Raw genomic sequence first — 18,270 nt, forward strand, 5'->3', positions numbered from 1 at the left:
CTACCGTCGTACGTACCTACCTTATTTGCGGTTTGGGTATTGTTTTGTGTCAGCATTCATTATCCCATTCACTGCCACAAAACCAAAGTCATACACAGATATTAGGTATACGTCTTCTGTAGGAATATGCCATATGCATGAAGTTCCACATTTTGTGACTGCAAATGCGACGCATAGTTATTATTATTATTATTGGGGTTTCGGGCCTTTGAGTGCCACTTCGACCAGGTAGTGAGGTACAGAACATTACGGCCCAAAGAATCTGGAATTTCCTAGATTCAACGGGCATCAGTAATGAACTTTAAAGGGCTGTCACAATAGACGCATAGTTAGCTTAGACTGACTGTGACTCTTATCTCCAAATTGTTTTAAAACTGCATTACAAAAATAGTACGTATTTGTTTTTTTTTGTGTTATTTGACTCACAAAACAAGTTACAGACAATTGCAGGAATAGCTTACTGTTCAGATCTGGACTATAAGTCTAAACTAAGTGTTTATTCTGATATCTTCTGTTACCTAGGATCCATGATGTTACTGAAGTCGCAAGTCCCCACCTAGCCAGTGTGGGGGTAACTGCTCGCTTGTATAACGGGAGCGACGGAGCAAGTCAGACCCCAAGATGTGCGTAATTGTCAATACAGTAGCTTAGCAGTATCTTCTAGTATATTACGCTAGTGAGTTCCCAGAACACCTAGCCAGTGTGGGGGTAACTGCTCGCTGGTATAACGGGAGCGACGAAGCAAGTCAGACCCCAAGATGTGGGTAATTGTCAATACAGTAGCTTAGCAGTATCTTATAGTATATTACGCTAGTGAGGTCCCAGAACACCTAGCCTGTGTGGGGGTAACTGCTCGCTTGTATAACGGAGCGACGGAGCAAGTCAGACCCCAAGATGTGGGTAATTGTACATACAGTATCTTAGCAGTATCTTATAGTATATTACGCTAGTGAGGTCCCAGAACACCTAGCCAGTGTGGCGGTAACTGCTCGCTTGTATAACGGAAGCGACGGAGCAAGTCAGACCCCAAGATGTGGGTAATTGTACATACAGTTGCTTAGCAGTATCTTATAGTATATTACGCTAGTGAGGTCCCAGAACACCTAGCCAGTGTGGAGGTAACTGCTCGCTTGTATAACGGAAGCGACGGAGCAAGTCAGACCCCAAGATGTGGGTAATTGTACATACAGTAGCTTAGCAGTATCTTATAGTATATTGCGCTAGTGAGGTCCCAGAACACCTAGCCAGTGTGGGGGTAACTGCTCGCTTGTATAACGGGAGCGACGGAGCAAGTCAGACCCCAAGATGTGGGTAATTGTACATACAGTAGCTTAGCAGTATCTTATAGTATATTACGCTAGTGAGGTCCCAGAACACCTAGCCAGTGTGGCGGTAACTGCTCGCTTGTATAACGGGAGCGACGGAGCAAGACAGACCCCAAGATGTGGGTAATTGTACATACAGTAGCTTAGCAGTATCTTATAGTATATTACGCTAGTGAGGTCCCAGAACACCTAGCCAGTGTGGCGGTAACTGCTCGCTTGTATAACGGGAGCGACGGAGCAAGACAGACCCCAAGATGTGGGTAATTGTACATACAGTAGCTTAGCAGTATCTTATAGTATATTACGCTAGTGAGGTCCCAGAACACCTAGCCAGTGTGGCGGTAACTGCTCGCTTGTATAACGGGAGCGACGGAGCAAGACAGACCCCAAGATGTGGGTAATTGTACATACAGTAGCTTAGCAGTATCTTATAGTATATTACGCTAGTGAGGTCCCAGAACACCTAGCCAGTGTGGCGGTAACTGCTCGCTTGTATAACGGGAGCGACGGAGCAAGACAGACCCCAAGATGTGGGTAATTGTACATACAGTAGCTTAGCAGTATCTTATAGTATATTACGCTAGTGAGGTCCCAGAACACCTAGCCAGTGTGGCGGTAACTGCTCGCTTGTATAACGGAAGCAACGGAGCAAGTCAGACCCCAAGATGTGGGTAATTGTACGTACAGTAGCTTAGGCGTAAGCCATAGGTATGTTATTATAAGTACTCGTAGAATAGCTAGTAAGTAGTTACATGGCGTGGATCGTTAGTTATTAAGCAGTTGTTCCCCAATTCTGACTACTATCTACTGCACTCACGCGGTCACGCCTTAGATAAAATGTGTCATCACTAAATGGTGATGATGAGCCAAAGTGGAATTTATTGAAAGCAATGCAGATAGCACTAATAGCTCATGATAGGTACTTAGATTCAAGTGGATACATATACCTACGCTAATTTTAGAACGTAGACGTTGCTTTTAGAGTGAAGTCATCAACCCCTAGGCATTTGTAGGCAATATTCATTTCAATAATATAAGGAGGCGCTATTTTCATGTATGGTCATATTAACATGTTCAAACACTGGTAGCGACCAGCATTTTCGTTACAGTAGCTCGGTATAGGACGTAGTGGTACTAATGGCTTTAGCAATAAGGTTTAGAAATTCTCAGCAGTGTGGACGATGATTAGGTGTTAATTATAGCTTAAGAGCTTGTAGTTGTAGATTTAGTCTTGCGAGTTGGGAACAGTGCGTGACTGTAATAAATCAAACATGGTTTACGCATCTGTAAACATTGCTAGCCATCTCAAGGTGTAAATTACATTATACATAGGTCAAATTAATACTTTTTTAAACTATATTTTCACGGACAATGTTCGGCGGGAAAACATTTACTTTCTTTAAAAAAAATAGATTTAAACTTTAATAATATCGGCGTGGGCTAAAGACGATTTACGTATATTTTATACAACATTTTCATTTCATACAAATGTTTATATCTAATTTTTAAGAGGTAAGATTAAAAAAAGAAAGTAAATGTTGTCTCTCCAAATATTGTCTGTGGAAATATAGGTACTTTTAAAAAGTATATGTCATAGGCATATTCGTATTTGTCTATTGAAAAGTTTATCTAGCGACCTAGGTCAGTTCTCCCTAGAAAAGAAATGAGTCGAAGTAAATGTTCATTGCATCGAGATCTAAAATAATTCAAATGTGTTCTTTTTATGTATTAAATGTTATGTCCATTGAATTTTGTACAATATAAGATGTTGCGGTACCTTATATTGGTACTTTACTTTTTACTCTAATACGAAGTATGATTATACTGTCTAGGGAATCATTCATTGATCAAAACATAGAGTAAGAAACAGATTGCATTATATGAAATCAGGAACATCACATTGATTTTAGTGAAATATACCTATGTAACTAGGGAATATTTACTCGTAGTGCTTAATACCTTTCCACAGTCTTAATAATAATAATAATTCAGCCTATATAAGTCCCACTGCTGGGCACAGGCCTCCTCTCATGCGCGAGAGGGCTTAGGCTATAGTCCCCTAGCTAGCCCAATGCGTATTGGGGACTTCACATACACCTTTGAATTTCTTCGCAGATGTATGCAGGTTTCCTCACGATGTTTTCCTTCGACAGTCTTAGATTTTTTAAATATGTTCTTGCGTTTTAGACAGATTTATGTGATGATAATGACGTGAGTAAAAGGTAGTATATTTATATCGCAACTTACGTTAATCTTTAAAAGGAATTTAATGCAGTTCTAATATACAATTCACACGGTAAATCCTTTTGTTTTTCCCGTCGGCATCTGCGTATAAACCAGTTCTGCACTTATTGACAGACTTAGCTACGCGATGACAGGATAATCCAATGATTTGCATAAATTACTGCACATTTGATTTTTTTAGTAAGTGTAAGATACGACTGCATATTATCGGCACCCATCTCATCTTTCGATGACATTTAGTGTTTGAAACTTTGAACTAATATTGACTAGAGTACTACAGATAATGCGTTGCGATGCAATTTTTTTTTTAAATATAATTTATCAACCTAAACGTCGATCAGCTAACACAAAATGTGAAAGGGCTACCAAAAACATCAAATTTCTATGAAAATAGAACCTCTAGTGCCATCAGGCACTGTTACACTTTGCCCCTTCTAGTGTGATATATACCTTCATATACGTGAGAGGGGAAAATAATATGCAAGTGTGACTGTGTGTGCGTTATTGAAACATGAAAGCAAATATTATTAGCCGTTGTATCTTACAGTAAGCTAAAACTGTTGTTTAAAAATAAAAAGACCCACATAAACACGAGCTTTTATGAGTTATTACCCTAGCCGGATAGATTCGCATGACCCGTAGTTCATTTGTAAAACCTAAACATACGACCATCGGCGTCACAAACTCATTCTGGGTCTGTCCTTTGAATAATTTAACCTTGGTAGGTAGGTTAGGTAGCCAAGCGGAGCCAAAAGCCTTAAAAACATAACGTGCAATAGAGGTAACAAATAAATTACATTGAGAAACATTAGGAAATTTACCCTGTGGTCACTGAAAAATCTAAAACTAACTTGTTGCGATCTCATACCCATTTGTAGCAATCCCGCATAAAACACTATAATGTTTACAACCTATGTTTTCATTATTATCACAACGCCCGTACTCATAAACTAACGGCACTTTAGCTTGTGCATCGTCGAATCGTGCATACATTGATGTTCATCTATTTTACGCCCTTTCAGCTTAAGGGTACTCGTAATCATTGGGTAGGTAGTCGAGGCCAAAGATGTATTTACACTTTCACTTTTACAAAGGAGTAAGGTGCCAAAGTGTTAGTACATTTTTGACGTCGACTGTACCTAAATTACGTAGTACCGGTACTGTAAGCGCGGCTGCGCTAACATAGCTGCGATAGGGCTCTATCGGCTACTGTATCAAACTGTTAGATCGATGCGCAGGATTGACTTAGCTCTTGGTTTAACTAGTTCAGGATAAGTCACGTAGATGGCGCTGTACCTACATCTTTAGTTAAGGGTTGTATGAGATGAGGGTAAAAATATTTGATTGAAGGTGAAGCTATATGCGATGCGATAAATATGGATTAGGATACCGTCATAAATATTTTCCTGGGGCGACTTTCTCTAATCTGTGACTGTCAAACGTCTACATCAAAGGAGAAGGTAGAGGTAAAAAGTAATATTAACAATGTCCTTATGAAAAATCTCTGTGGTCAAAATGCATGTGGTTTATTATTCATAAAACAAACAATCAAAAAATTTAATTGAGGAAGGAAATTTCTAAAGCATGTAGAATTATGCCTTGGACTGACTTTGTGAATGACTAATAAAAGACATGTCAAAGAGCATAGGTGCAATTTGTCATTCATTAAACTGTTAACCGAGCAATTTGAAACCGTTTCATTCGAGATAAAACCAACAATTTATACAAAAATTACCTTTATGTGGCTTTAGATAGGGGACGAGATTGGTTGCGACAAAGTCACGGCGAGAGGCTAATTGGTACCTTTGAGGATAAGGATAAGTGCTTCATTATGAGGATGAACAATGCAATAGTAATCTTGATAAGTATCTAAGAATATTTAGTAGGAAAATTTAATTGCTAAAAAGTTTTAACAACTGGTTTGGCCTTCGAAATAATTCCAAATATGGTATGATTTCAAAGTAAGAGTCCTTCCGCTGAAAATTATTAGATACCTAGCAGTCGTTTAAAGTACTTTACAACCTTGTAAATATATGCTTTAATATTATACACTTAAATCTAGTGGCTGTATGATGTGTATACCTCGCGAAACTTTTTTTTTGTTTATTCAGAAACCAAACAGTCATATAAACACATTAAGAAGATTTTGATTATTGTCACGATATTCAATATAGAACCTCCTCACAAAATTCACGAGAATCCGTTGAGAACTGCTACCTGTAGAGGAGAAGCCGGACAGACATGAAATCATTTTGCCCGAGCTGAAACTGAGACCTTCTCATATCTCGCACGTTTAATAACCAACAAATGCATTAATTATTCTTTATACATATAAATTTATTACTTCCGCTTCAACATGCATAAACACATACGGATAAAGATGAGAATGTTGGCCTTGAATGAGTACTCTGTTTAATCGTGATCTTCAACGAGTACAAACAAATATCCACATAATAAAATGACCCTGTACCATCACCGATCATTAACTGAACGCTCCTGACCCTTATTGGAACCAGATAAAGTTCAATATTGATCAGTTACAATCACAAAACATTGAATTGAATGCGCGCTTTGGCATAACGCGCTTCCCGCTCAAAGTTTCTTAGCAACCATCAGTTTACCATTGCAGTCACGCAACTAAACACCTGTTTTACTAAACAAAATTACTGATTACTGTATTAATTAAGGGCATTCTTATGCAAGTGATGTTTAATTAAATTTTAATGTCTTTGTAGTACTTTGTCAAGTGCTATGTTGGATAGATGTGGGTTAAGTGCAAAAATGGTGATGATAGTAGGGAAGCGTTGTGCGAAAATGAGAATACGTTGTCGAGTAAAGTGCTTAAGATTATCAGACAGGTGAAGGAGTATTTTGGTACGTTTATATGACTCTCCTCATACAAAATAAGGCTTAGAACGCACTGCGATTAAATTCTTACGGCTTCAGTTTAATTCCTTGCGGTTTCAGTTTAATTTCTTGCAGTTTCAGATTAATTTCTTGCGGTTTCAATCTTGCAAGTGCGTGCGCTTATGAAGCATGCCATAAGTTACACTTTCTGTGGTCCTGAAACCGCAAGAAAAATAGTCGTAGCGCGTTCTAAGTCTACCGCAGAATAACAGACAAACAGCCAGATAGAAGTGCGTGCTTGTTTTGCGATTGTTGGCTATATATGATCTTTGCGTTATCCGATTTGCACGGGTATACGAATACGTTTGGTAGAACTTATTGAACAAATAGTATATGCCAAAACGTATCCGAATCCGTTCTGCCGTTTGTGTGATTGAGTAAGAAACAAACAAACATAAGTACCAACTTACAAACATCACATTTATAATACACTGAAAAAAATATGATCTATCGAGCACACATTAAATTTTCATTAAGATTAACTGCTGTGTACAATATTAACAAAAATTTGAAAGACAGTAAAATACAAAACTGTTTGATTCTTTCTAAGTATTGAAAAAACGATAAAAATAAACGAACAGTCACTACATTTAATAACAGAAAAAAAATTCGGAACAGTGAACAGTAAAATTTACTGTTTTGTTCGAAAGGCTCATCTGCAACTGTTTAACGTTTAACGCATTGAACGCGAATGCAATTTCAATTATTTTAAATGGTTTTTTCTCAATGAAAGTATTCACATGTTTTCAAAACTAAAATTCAGTATGTGAATCCATTTATTTACCTATGCAATAAAACTAGTACATTACCAGGGAATACCATGATAGCAGCATACAATGACATACATTACCAATATTATATGTATATTAATTACCAATATTGGCATACTTTATCAATAGGTATTTAAAATATTATCAACAAAGTTAGAATAAAAAACCCTAAAAAGCATTCAGCCCGCGTTTTATGCAAAACTAAACTGCGTCGGTAAACATAGCCGCGAGTGACCTTAACAATCTCTCTAAACAATTGTTTGTTGTCAAACATTCTACTGAGCTATGTAAATAGTAGTTTGTATCTTAAATAAATACAAGCTTTACTCAGCGCAAATAAAGCAAAGCAAACAGTTCTTATATTTCAATAAGTTATTTAATAGTATTTACGTGTTTGTGTAAAGCTACTTGGAACAAATAATAGGGGTAACTGTGCCTACTCTATACACAATCGTAAATCGTAATAAGGATAACATGCCCTGGAAGACACTTTTCCCAGGAAGGAAAACCGCGAAAAACCTTTTTAACGATTTTTGTTTCTACTGAACATATCTGATAAAACTACACGTGTGCAGGTTGGGGGAAGTATGAAAAAGTGTGACATTACAGGAAAATAAAGGAAACTTTCATTTTGGAAATGGACATTTTCGATCCCCATCAGTTTCATTAAACTATTATTACTACGTATAGAACCGGCACAAAGAACCACTATTTTGCGCTGAGTTGTTGTCGGCCGACAACAAACTATAGAAGCGGAGCGTGAATCTCACGACCTAAACGCGTAAGCGCCATGAATTTCAAGGCGTTTACGACGTTTTGGTCGCGTGGCACAGGTTGCGATAGCGACAATTTCATTGTTTGGTATGGTTTCTCTATAGTAATATCACTAATAATAACTCAATGATCCCCATACAACAATATGACAAGTTTCCGAAACTTTCAATGTGGCAATTTCTATTTTTGGAAACTTTCGCACGGCACATCAGTAGATAAAACTATATTGTTTAATAAGCATCTATTTTACGAGTAGAATAAACCAAACATAAAGATCATAAATAAATAAATAAATATTATAGAACATTATTAAACAAATTGACTAAGTCCCACAGTAAGCTCAATAAGGCTTGTGTTGAGGGTACTTAGGCAACGATATATATAATTTATAAATACTTAAATACATAGAAAACACCCATGACTCAGGAACAAATATCCATGCTCATCACACGAATAAATGCCCTTACCAGGATTTGAACCCGGAACCATCGGCTTCGTAGGCAGGGTCACTATCCACTAGGCCAAACTGGTCGATCATAATCATACATCTTTATCCACGGACACACCGAAACAATTTGTTGACAGATGGTATCATTGCCTCATTGTACTCATTGTCCCGTGCACGTGCAATGTCAAGTGTCAAGGTTGCGGGTCACATACAAGTCAAGGTTTCAAATATCGAGACGGACAAAGCGCCAAAAATATATGTCCAGGATATTTTATGCCTATATGGTATCGATATTTTAGACATTTACTACACAAGTACACATTGATGTTAAAAAGGTAGCAAAGATCCCAAATATATCTAAACACATCTTAATTTCTATACAAAAGCTGTTGCAATGTATTTTGCTACTTTGGCTACAGCCATCTATCTAATATTGAAATGTGTCATGTGTCATCCAGGATGACGCGCAAATTTGTCAAATCTAACCTTTATTAACATGACAATGCGAATCAAGGCACGCGTCTTCGTGAATGACACGATCTATTCATTTTACTCTTCTTACAGTAGATACCTGCTAATAGTATGAAACCTAAGAAGTCGTCATAGGTGCAGTCGAGTTCATAAATATGTATACATTGTTTCACCGTAAGGTGAAGAATGCAATGGATTAATGTGAAGAAATGTATATATATTTATGAACTCGACTGTAGGTAGGTACTATTAGTTATAAGGGCTGATTAGTAGTTAAAAATATATCATTTGTTAAGAGCGCGCCAAGCGGGACGTTTTGGAAACTCAAAATCCTATACAAAATGAGACTTAACGCAAACGCGTTCGTCACGTTATGATGTCGATCAAATTTACACTAGGGGTACAGAAGATTCGGAACTCATTACTTAAAACCAGTGTGACTACAAGATTTTATTTTATATTTTCCTCGAATACCTGCTCAAAGTGCGGTTTTATTAGGACTTCCCTTACCAATGTCTAGCCTTTCGCATTTACATAAGAACGGGTATTCCACGATGACTGTCCACTAGTTTTGCAAGCCAGTTCGAACGCCGAGACGATACCTACTTAGGTATGAATGGGAAAAACCATCAATTCATCATCTATAGCTACAGATTACGCTTAGTTGTATTCATAATATTTATATAATTGAATATTTGGTATTCACTGATTGTATTGTATTAGATGTGTAGTCTAAGACAACTCGTGTACACACATTAGGAATTAATTAATCCATAAAGTGGTCATCCTTTTTGGCGGCTGAGTGTACAATCAGCAAAACTATTAGTTTAGCACCCTTGTATACAGATAATGTAATAGCTTTGCTGACTATACGTGACACTGTATATAGTCCATAATACTGTCACTTTGGTTGTTATATTTACGTTACTAAATTGACAATTTAAAAGTTGACTTTGACCACAAAACTTAATATATGGCGTCGTACCTACAGCACCATATTTAGGTGTCAAACTTGAAAACACAACTTTTTTTTACACTACACATTGTACAATCAAAAACGTACAAGCTTTGTGGTACTTCCGATCCGGCATAAGAACGTTTTATGCTTGCCTTAACATTCACGTACCTAATATAAAATGATCGTAGATCAGGAATGTAAGATTGAATGCATGCCTGCATTGCTTGCAGCACTGGTTTCATCTTATGGCTCCTCTACATGATGGCCCAGCGTAGGCCAGTCCTAGGGACGCATTTATACGTTAGAGGGAGCAAGTGATATTGCTATCTCATTTCACCGCATAGCTGCGTCCCTTGGACTGGCCTACGCTGGGCCATCGTGTAGAGGAGCCCTTACACGTTAGTTTTGGAAACTCTGATTTTGTCAATGGAATTGTCTTTCTAATAATACTTCAGGTTTATAGATACACGCAATGTATGTTACGAGGCTTACTTATTAATATTATATGGCATTATTACACAAATTGACTAAGTCCCACAGTAAGCTCAATAAGGCTTGTGTTGTAGGTACCTAGACAACGATATATATAATTATAAATACTTAAATACGTAGAAAACACCCATGACTCAGAAACAAATATCCGTGTTCATCACACAAATATATGCTCTTACCAGGATTTGAACCCGGGACCATCAGCTTCATAGGCAGGGCCACTACCCACTAGGCCAGACCGGTCGTCAAATTACATTCAGTATTAACATAACAACATATTTGTTCTAGTACTACATAACAAAATGAGGGCCAATTGTACTTTCTGGTTACCTTTTAAAGATCCTTAAGCTTTCATTTTTTGAAACAAGTCCAGATTAAAGCATGAAACTCGGTTTTCTAAATATCTAATTACGTAGATTACATTATCGTCGCCGGCGACAATTTAAACGTTTTAAATGTTTAAAAGAAAATCATGAAAATCACAGAAACTTTGAATTAATATGACAAAATCAAAGTTCTTATTAATATCATAATATGTCCAACAAAGGCATATTAATACAGACAAGACAAATATAGTATTATTATTTTACGTCTCCCGAGTAAGGATCTTCTTCCTCTAAAAAGGTTACCTATCTCAACTTCTAAATATGTTTGGCCGATTTCATTTGCAAAGTTCTCATTTGACCGAGAGCGTTTTTTTCTGAAAACCGTATTTTTTTTAAAAGGGTATAAATCTAACCTAACCTAATGGCTTCTATAGGATGCATATTTTAAAAGTTTTGAAAATTTAACGGCTTCTGAAAAAACACGCGTTCGGTCAAATGACAATTCGGCAAGTGAAACATCGGGAAAACATATTTCGAAGTTAAGATATGTTACCCTCTAGAAATGTAGCAATTAGTCACATTGCCTACTAACGTCTGTTCATACATTATTTGACTTGGGCATGTATGATATAACCTGCTGTAAATAAGACTTTTACTAACAATGCGCATCATTATTATTAACAATATTATAATGCATGTAACTAACAAAAACTTTCTGTGTTTTCCTCCTCTTTCCCACCTATCCTCGTGTTTGTGTTTGTATTCTAAAATCGCGTACATCTACCGTCGAATAATTTTTGTAAAATAAACTTAATTACATAATTTTCATTTTACACAAAAAAATACGCTATCGATTAACATTTGTCTGAAATTCCGTTATTTAATTTTTATACGTGCTTGAAATTTTAAAATCGAATTCTCATTCCATAACTGACAACGAAATATGGCCCTCGTGGAAAATTTTCGTTCGAAATTCGAATCGCGCCGTTTGATTCGACTGCGATTTGCGGCGCCTGCGGCGGCTAATTGACAATTACCCGTCACTCGTCCCATGCGTGCTCTATTTCCATTGTCGATGGCTATTTTTGTACTGTTACGACACGGTTTACCTTCGTCCTGTCTTTTGTAATGGTCATTCACCATAATTATTGAAATATTGTTAAACATGTATTCATCACAACACAAATGTGTATTAAATTACGCGATTGGATATTTTTTTTATATCAAATAACACGCAACAAATATTTCATCAAAAATTTTACAACAATCTTCGTACCTTTGCTTTTGCTGCAAATTTATAACTTGCATTTTGCTCAATTATTCGGTATAAAAATCTAAAATCAAACTACAACATGCTATGTCACGTATAAAAACAAAAATCGCGACAAAAATCCAAACTAACCTTCCATCCTCCTAACACCCATCCTACATTTCCTACCAATTGTAGTCGTCTCAACCCGAAGCAAATCCATCTTCAATTATTCAGACGGCACCTACGAAGAGGAGTACTCCTGTTGGCCACCAGCCATCTGCATGATCCTCATCTCGCTGGTGGAGATCGTGATGTTCTGCTACGACGCTGCTCATGGGAGCACGACAGCTGTTGGACCACTCGCGAAGATATTCATATACAATCCGCATAAGAGACATGAGGCGTGGAGGTTCATCACGTACATGTTTGTGCATGTGGGGTTAGTATTTCTCATTTTTAAAGAGTCTGTTTAGGTTAACTCTGTCAGTAATGGTGGTGATTCCATTTACTCCTGCTGGTTACCAGTACCAGCCATCTGCATGATCCTCATCTCTCTGGTGGAAATCGTCATGTTTTGCTACGACGCTGTCCATTGAAGCACGACGGCTGTTGCACCACTAGCGAAGATATTGATATACAATTCGAAAAGGAGACGTAAGGCGTGGAGGTTCATCACGGACATGTTTGTATGCACAAACTCGGTTAGTATTTTTTTGCAAAGTGGAATTACCTACGAGTAGGCTGCGTTAACTCTGTCAATAATGGCAAATGGTTGTGCTATAATTATTTGTTGTCTTTAAAAGTAGCCAGATTCTAATGTTTTAGGCGTTATAAATATTACTAAGTAAACTTTGGTAACTTAGTAGTTCCTTAGTAATTGAAAACGCGCGGGGCTTTGTTCGCTGATGTCTACATAATTATATTTGTGTTAAATTCTGTCTCACTTGTAAGTAAGATATGATACCTGACGACATACAAAGTAATTTTTAATTTACAGAGATGCTTTAAACTATAAAGCAATTTCTAAGGCTTTCTTTAGTTAAAACGCTTTTATGGTATAACATAATATTTAGAGCGACATAGTATTTGTGACTCAAAATGATTTTTATTCGGGGATTCCCCACTCCTTTGGTCCTCGTTGCCATATTGAAAATGACAGACCTAATGAAGGAACGGATTCGCATTGTATTTTATATTCGGGATTTCCCAGAACTGGGGTTTTCTAGGTTCGTTGACCCTTTGGAGTTCCATCTATTTTGCAGTACGTTATATTTATTAATTCAAATAACCATGGTCCTTGCAGTACCAATAGTATTTAAATTAACATTTTTGCAATTAGTATTTGTCTAAGCTGACTCTGCAACGTAGTCGTTGCAATAGCAACACCGCAGCGCATTAGGGTGTAAAACTTAATCTCGATGCAGCGTTAATTTTGATGTTATATGTGTTGTTTAACAATCATCAAAATCCCCATCAAAGTTTTCAAAAAAATAAAGATTTTAGTACCTTTTAGAGAAACAATGCGATTTCATGACTTGAATATTTTATCATTCTTTGCGCGTAACAAAAACAACCTTATTGCCAAGATATTATTCACAGATGGTCAGTAAGTGTTGCTTTTAGTAGGTAGGTTTTGTAAATACCTGATTCTGACGACTCATCTAGATGAACAATTGGATGTGTTGAATCATGATAATTATTACCTACTTACCTCGTAGCTAACAATCATTCAATTTGTCAATTGGAATTGAGGCCGAAATTGATGACTTTATTTCCACACACACAAAATCAAAGTCTCCTAAGTGGTATTTAGAATAATATAAAGTGACATATTTAGAGATTTATTTTTAGTTCCAGTCATGAGCTATGGAAAACCAGCTTTTTTTAATCCATGCTATTTTTAATAACATCTTAGTGATTTTCATCAATAAAGAAATATTGCCGTGTTCCGTAACATTCATTTGAATCCGTATATTTGCGCGCTTACCTCATTTTTTAAGTCCGCAAAGAGATTCAACCATCTCCAATTCTCCATAAAACGCAGAGCACCTTATTGATTGTTTTTTCTTTGTGAATTGTGTAATAAGCAGTAATCGTAACTTTTCTAGCAATTTTGGTGCAGCATAGTAAAGATTAGGAATATTATTCCATTTGTTCCTAGGGAGTTGATCAGTTAAGGTTAATATTACAGTTATTAACTCTAATTAACTATTCCAGCTAGAGTAGCGGATACAGATGCTGTTAACGAACAATGCTGCACCAAAATTGCTTGAAAAGTTACGATAACTGGTAATAAGGCACGGGGCGTTGTATGAAGACAGTCTTCTATTATCTACCAACGTAACAATAACAAAATATATCTGTTTCAGTGTCGTCCATCTCCTAGTCAACCTCTTAGTACAGCTCTTCCTCGGCGTTCCACTGGAAATGGTCCATCGCTGGTGGAGAGTGACATTAGTGTACTTGGCGGGCGTCGCAGCCGGCTCTTTAGCTACAAGCTTAACGGATCCTCGAGTGCATTTGGCTGGTGCATCAGGGGGAGTTTACGCTCTTATTGCAGCCCACATAGCTACTATTATAATGGTTAGTACACTAGTAAACATAGTAGATGTTCCAGTGTCTATGGTGGAGTGACATTAGTGTGTTTAGGGTGCGTAGCAGCCGGCTCCTTAGCCACTAGTCTCAGAGGTCCTCGTGTTCATTTAGCTGGCGCATCAGGGGGAGTTTACGCTCTTATTGCAGCCCACATAGCTACTATTATAATGGTAAGCACTATGGTAGTTACTTATTTTCCTTGGCATAATATCCTATAAGCTGTGTACGAGACCAATGCGTTTATGATTCTACTTTCAATCGAGCTACTTTTATTATTGTGGCGTAAGTAACCATAACACTCGTCAATATCATTGGTTTGGAACTAACAATAAGCCTCCACAATCTTAGTGCATTGAATCTCGTTCGTTTCCCGTACTTACTTGTGATAATTATCTTTGTTTCTTAGAAATAAACTAAATACCTAATAAGTTCACGACTAATCATCACATTTACGGAGTAGGATATACCATGGTCGTACCTGTTACTTGTTTATTTATCATTATTTTTAAAATTCCAGAATTGGGCAGAGATGGAGTTCGCCATAATACAGCTGCTCGTGTTCCTACTATTGGCGGCAGTTGACATCGGCACAGCGGTGTACGACCGCTACTGGGGCGCAGGCGTCACCAATATCGGCTACGTGGCGCATCTAGCGGGCGCGATCGCCGGTACGTACCAGTCCAAAAATAATGGGATATACTGAAGAACTTCATCGGCATCAATAGTAGGGGGGTAGGCTAGTCCAACCAGCCCAACTCCTCAAAGGATCCTATTAAACCTTTGATGTTGAGTAGGACCTCGAGGAAATCTCTTAACACATTCACTGCCAGACAAAAAACGGCGCACTACCCCAGAAACCGGTGGTCTATAGCTGCGTACAAAACAACCCGCCCAGCGGGTTGTCCGGCATCTGAACAAAGTTTACGAGCGCCCACCAGGTGGGTTCCCGGCAGTGAATGTGTTTAAATTCTGAGATGTTTTGCCCTGTATGGAGCCACTCAGCTGAATTTGAGCACCACGTCTCTTCTATCTCCATGACACCTCGACTCAACATAGGGAAGTGTCATCTGAATTAAAAGTATGTTCGTTCAATAGTCCACCATCCTCAATCGGACCTTACCGAGTTGAAGGAGCAACTTTGTGAATCTTCCGATGTCTGTATCCAGCCTGGTTTAGCCAGTGTACTGTGTTCTGAGCGTTCAAAGAAAAGTGAACGTACCTTGCTGAAGGCAGTCTGAGGAATCGGTTTACTGTTACAAAATTCACTTCCTTCCCCAGGTCTCCTAGTCGGCATCGGCGTTCTCCGCAACCTCGAGAAGCGTAAATGGGAGAAACGGCTCTGGTGGGCGGCCGTCATCCTCTACTGCTGCCTCATGCTGGCCGGCATCCTCGCCAACATCTTCTGGGTGGACCACTTCCCTGACACCAAGCTATAGGACCCATAGGCGCAGCTTAAGGTCTTTACCACCCTGTCCTTTAAGTTTTACGAAGGGATATTGACTAAAACGAATAGCCTAGGAGTTCCTGGAACTAGTAAACCTACGGTATTTTGAGTCAGTATACGTTGCTTCATACACGATTTGTGTCAGATATATTTTAGTGCGAAACTACCGTTTTTAAGTGATTTGATTGTAGTGCTAGTTATTCATATGTGAACTCTAAACAGCATGACGAACACTATTAAGTATATCCCAATCTAGCAACGTTCCTGAAAGTAAAATAACGTATTTTAAGTATATTTTACGTTTTGTTTTAAAAAGATTGCAGTCTCTAAAAAAAAAAGTTGCCTTCAAAATAGGGTTGTTTCCATATACAAATCTTAGGGCAGAATTGTACACTGTTGACAGTTAGGCGATCAACAACAAATGACAAATGTCAGTCGACGATACGTATTAGCCGTAATAACCGTATGTAGTTGTGTCAAACCGTAAACTGTGATGTCATACAATTTTCAAAGATCGTTTCGGGCGCGAAAGCATCTGTTAAAATATATTTTGTTCATTTAACATATTTTAAGCCGTTCTATTCTAGAGTATAAGTTGAATTTTAGAACAACGTACATACCTACAAGCGTTTCATAAAATTGGAAACTACCCTATTATCTTCTAAAATATGAATTTGAACTTTATGTGTTCAAGATTGCCTTATGACAATGACCAGTCCTTGACTGTCATTATCAAATATCTAAAATGTATATTTTGGTTAAGATTACCTCTAGTATTAGTATTTAATAGCAATTAGAGAATCACGAAATGTCGTTTATTTATAGACATTTCAAATGGTTAATAATTAAATAGCTGTTTATAGGATGTCAATACATTAAGGTGGTTAACGAAAGGCAATTTCTTATTGTCCTTTCATATTTTATATCTAAAAAGCTTTAATAGTTTGCTAGAATTAAAGTTATCGTTATAATATCGAGACAGAGAGAGTGCCTTATTTAATTTCGATTTTTTTTCTATTGCATTTTGTATGTTTGTACTTGTTTGTTATATTGTTCCTTATATGCTCAATGTTTTGTAAGTGTCTAATATATGATATATAGACGAATAATATCATTAGAAGTCTAGTATATTAAATTTAAAGAGCCTAGTAATGAATGTTGAATAGAAATTGTTCGTACTGCCTGATTTTAGGAGTTTCCGTAAAAACAGGCTACTTTAGAAGCCTGTACAATGAAAAAAGACCCATTATTTGGGCCATAAAGTGTAGTATTTAAGTTTCCATACTGATATATTAACCCTTTGACAGCCACAGACGTCTGTGGACGTCATCGGAGTCTTGCCAAGGACGACCACGGCCGTCAGCTTCGCCAATGCAATAGGGACTAACGCGGGACTCCGTAAAGTTCAATTTTGCTTAAATAATCGCGATCGCCTGGCGTCCGGGGCAGGGCATATTCTTCCGCCGTCTGGCGTTCAAAGGGTTCAGTAACTTACAAAAAAAATGCAGCAGCACACATTTTTTATTTAAATTCACTGTGATTGCACAACTTTCCATAATTTTAGTAGAAAGAGAATTCCGGTATTATATTGTGTTGTATTGGTATTGTAAAGCAAACTTAACATAAAGCGGATCCTTATTTTGTTTCCCTGTGTTGTTCTATTGTCTTTTATACGAAGCTGTGCCTTAGTGTCATATTGAATATAAGTAGGTACGTCTGTTATGTTGTTATTATAGGCAATGGAATTAAACATGTCAAATCAAATATTCCCCTTAAGTATTTGGTTTAGGTCAATATCAAACAAAATATACAATTGGGCCGAGGAAAGCAACTCATACCGATAACTCAAGTAAAAAATATAGCGACATTTTGAATTCTAAAACATATAATTATAGAACAGCGATGATTTAAAATACGTAACGTAGTAAATATTCCTTTGCCCACCAAATTTGCCTGATAATCTTAAAAAAAAAAACGCTTTTTTCTAGCTACAATTTCAAATATTACATATTGACCAAGTGTAAATTGTAGAAAATGTAAAAGAAATAAATTGAAAGGAAGCTTCTATTATTTTACATATAGGATTGTAATGTTTTTGTATATGTATATAAGTCTAAAGTGTATTTTTAAGTTCCTGTATGTCATTTATGTGAATGCACAATAGTAAATTGTGATAAAAATATTTTAAAATAAATGCCATTTATATTTATTTTTTGTCTTTAATAATCAACCGCCCATTTATTTCCTAAAAGCTGGCTTAATAA

At 37.1% G+C, this 18,270-nt stretch overlaps 1 protein-coding gene across 6 annotated transcripts in view; it reads left to right on the forward strand.

Moving 5' to 3' along the window:
• Nucleotides 1–18,215, forward strand: part of LOC133528957 (rhomboid-related protein 2) — a 48,943-nt gene extending 30,728 nt beyond the window's left edge. For 4 of the 6 annotated variants that reach the window (XM_061866489.1, XM_061866491.1, XM_061866492.1 and 1 more), the window contains 4 exons: nucleotides 12,202–12,406; nucleotides 14,337–14,550; nucleotides 15,080–15,230; nucleotides 15,841–18,215. In XM_061866489.1, coding sequence (XP_061722473.1) covers nucleotides 12,202–12,406; nucleotides 14,337–14,550; nucleotides 15,080–15,230; nucleotides 15,841–15,998 — 728 coding nt within the window. In that variant the 3' untranslated portion in view covers nucleotides 15,999–18,215. Of the gene's footprint in view, nucleotides 1–12,162; nucleotides 12,407–14,336; nucleotides 14,551–15,079; nucleotides 15,231–15,840 lie in introns of all 6 variants that reach the window. The other 2 variants (XM_061866490.1, XM_061866493.1) reach the window with 1 other exon arrangement.
• The last annotated feature ends 55 nt before the right edge of the window (nucleotides 18,216–18,270 follow it).

This window comes from Cydia pomonella, chromosome 20, assembly GCF_033807575.1.
Source record: "Cydia pomonella isolate Wapato2018A chromosome 20, ilCydPomo1, whole genome shotgun sequence".
NCBI lineage: Eukaryota > Metazoa > Arthropoda > Insecta > Lepidoptera > Tortricidae > Cydia > Cydia pomonella.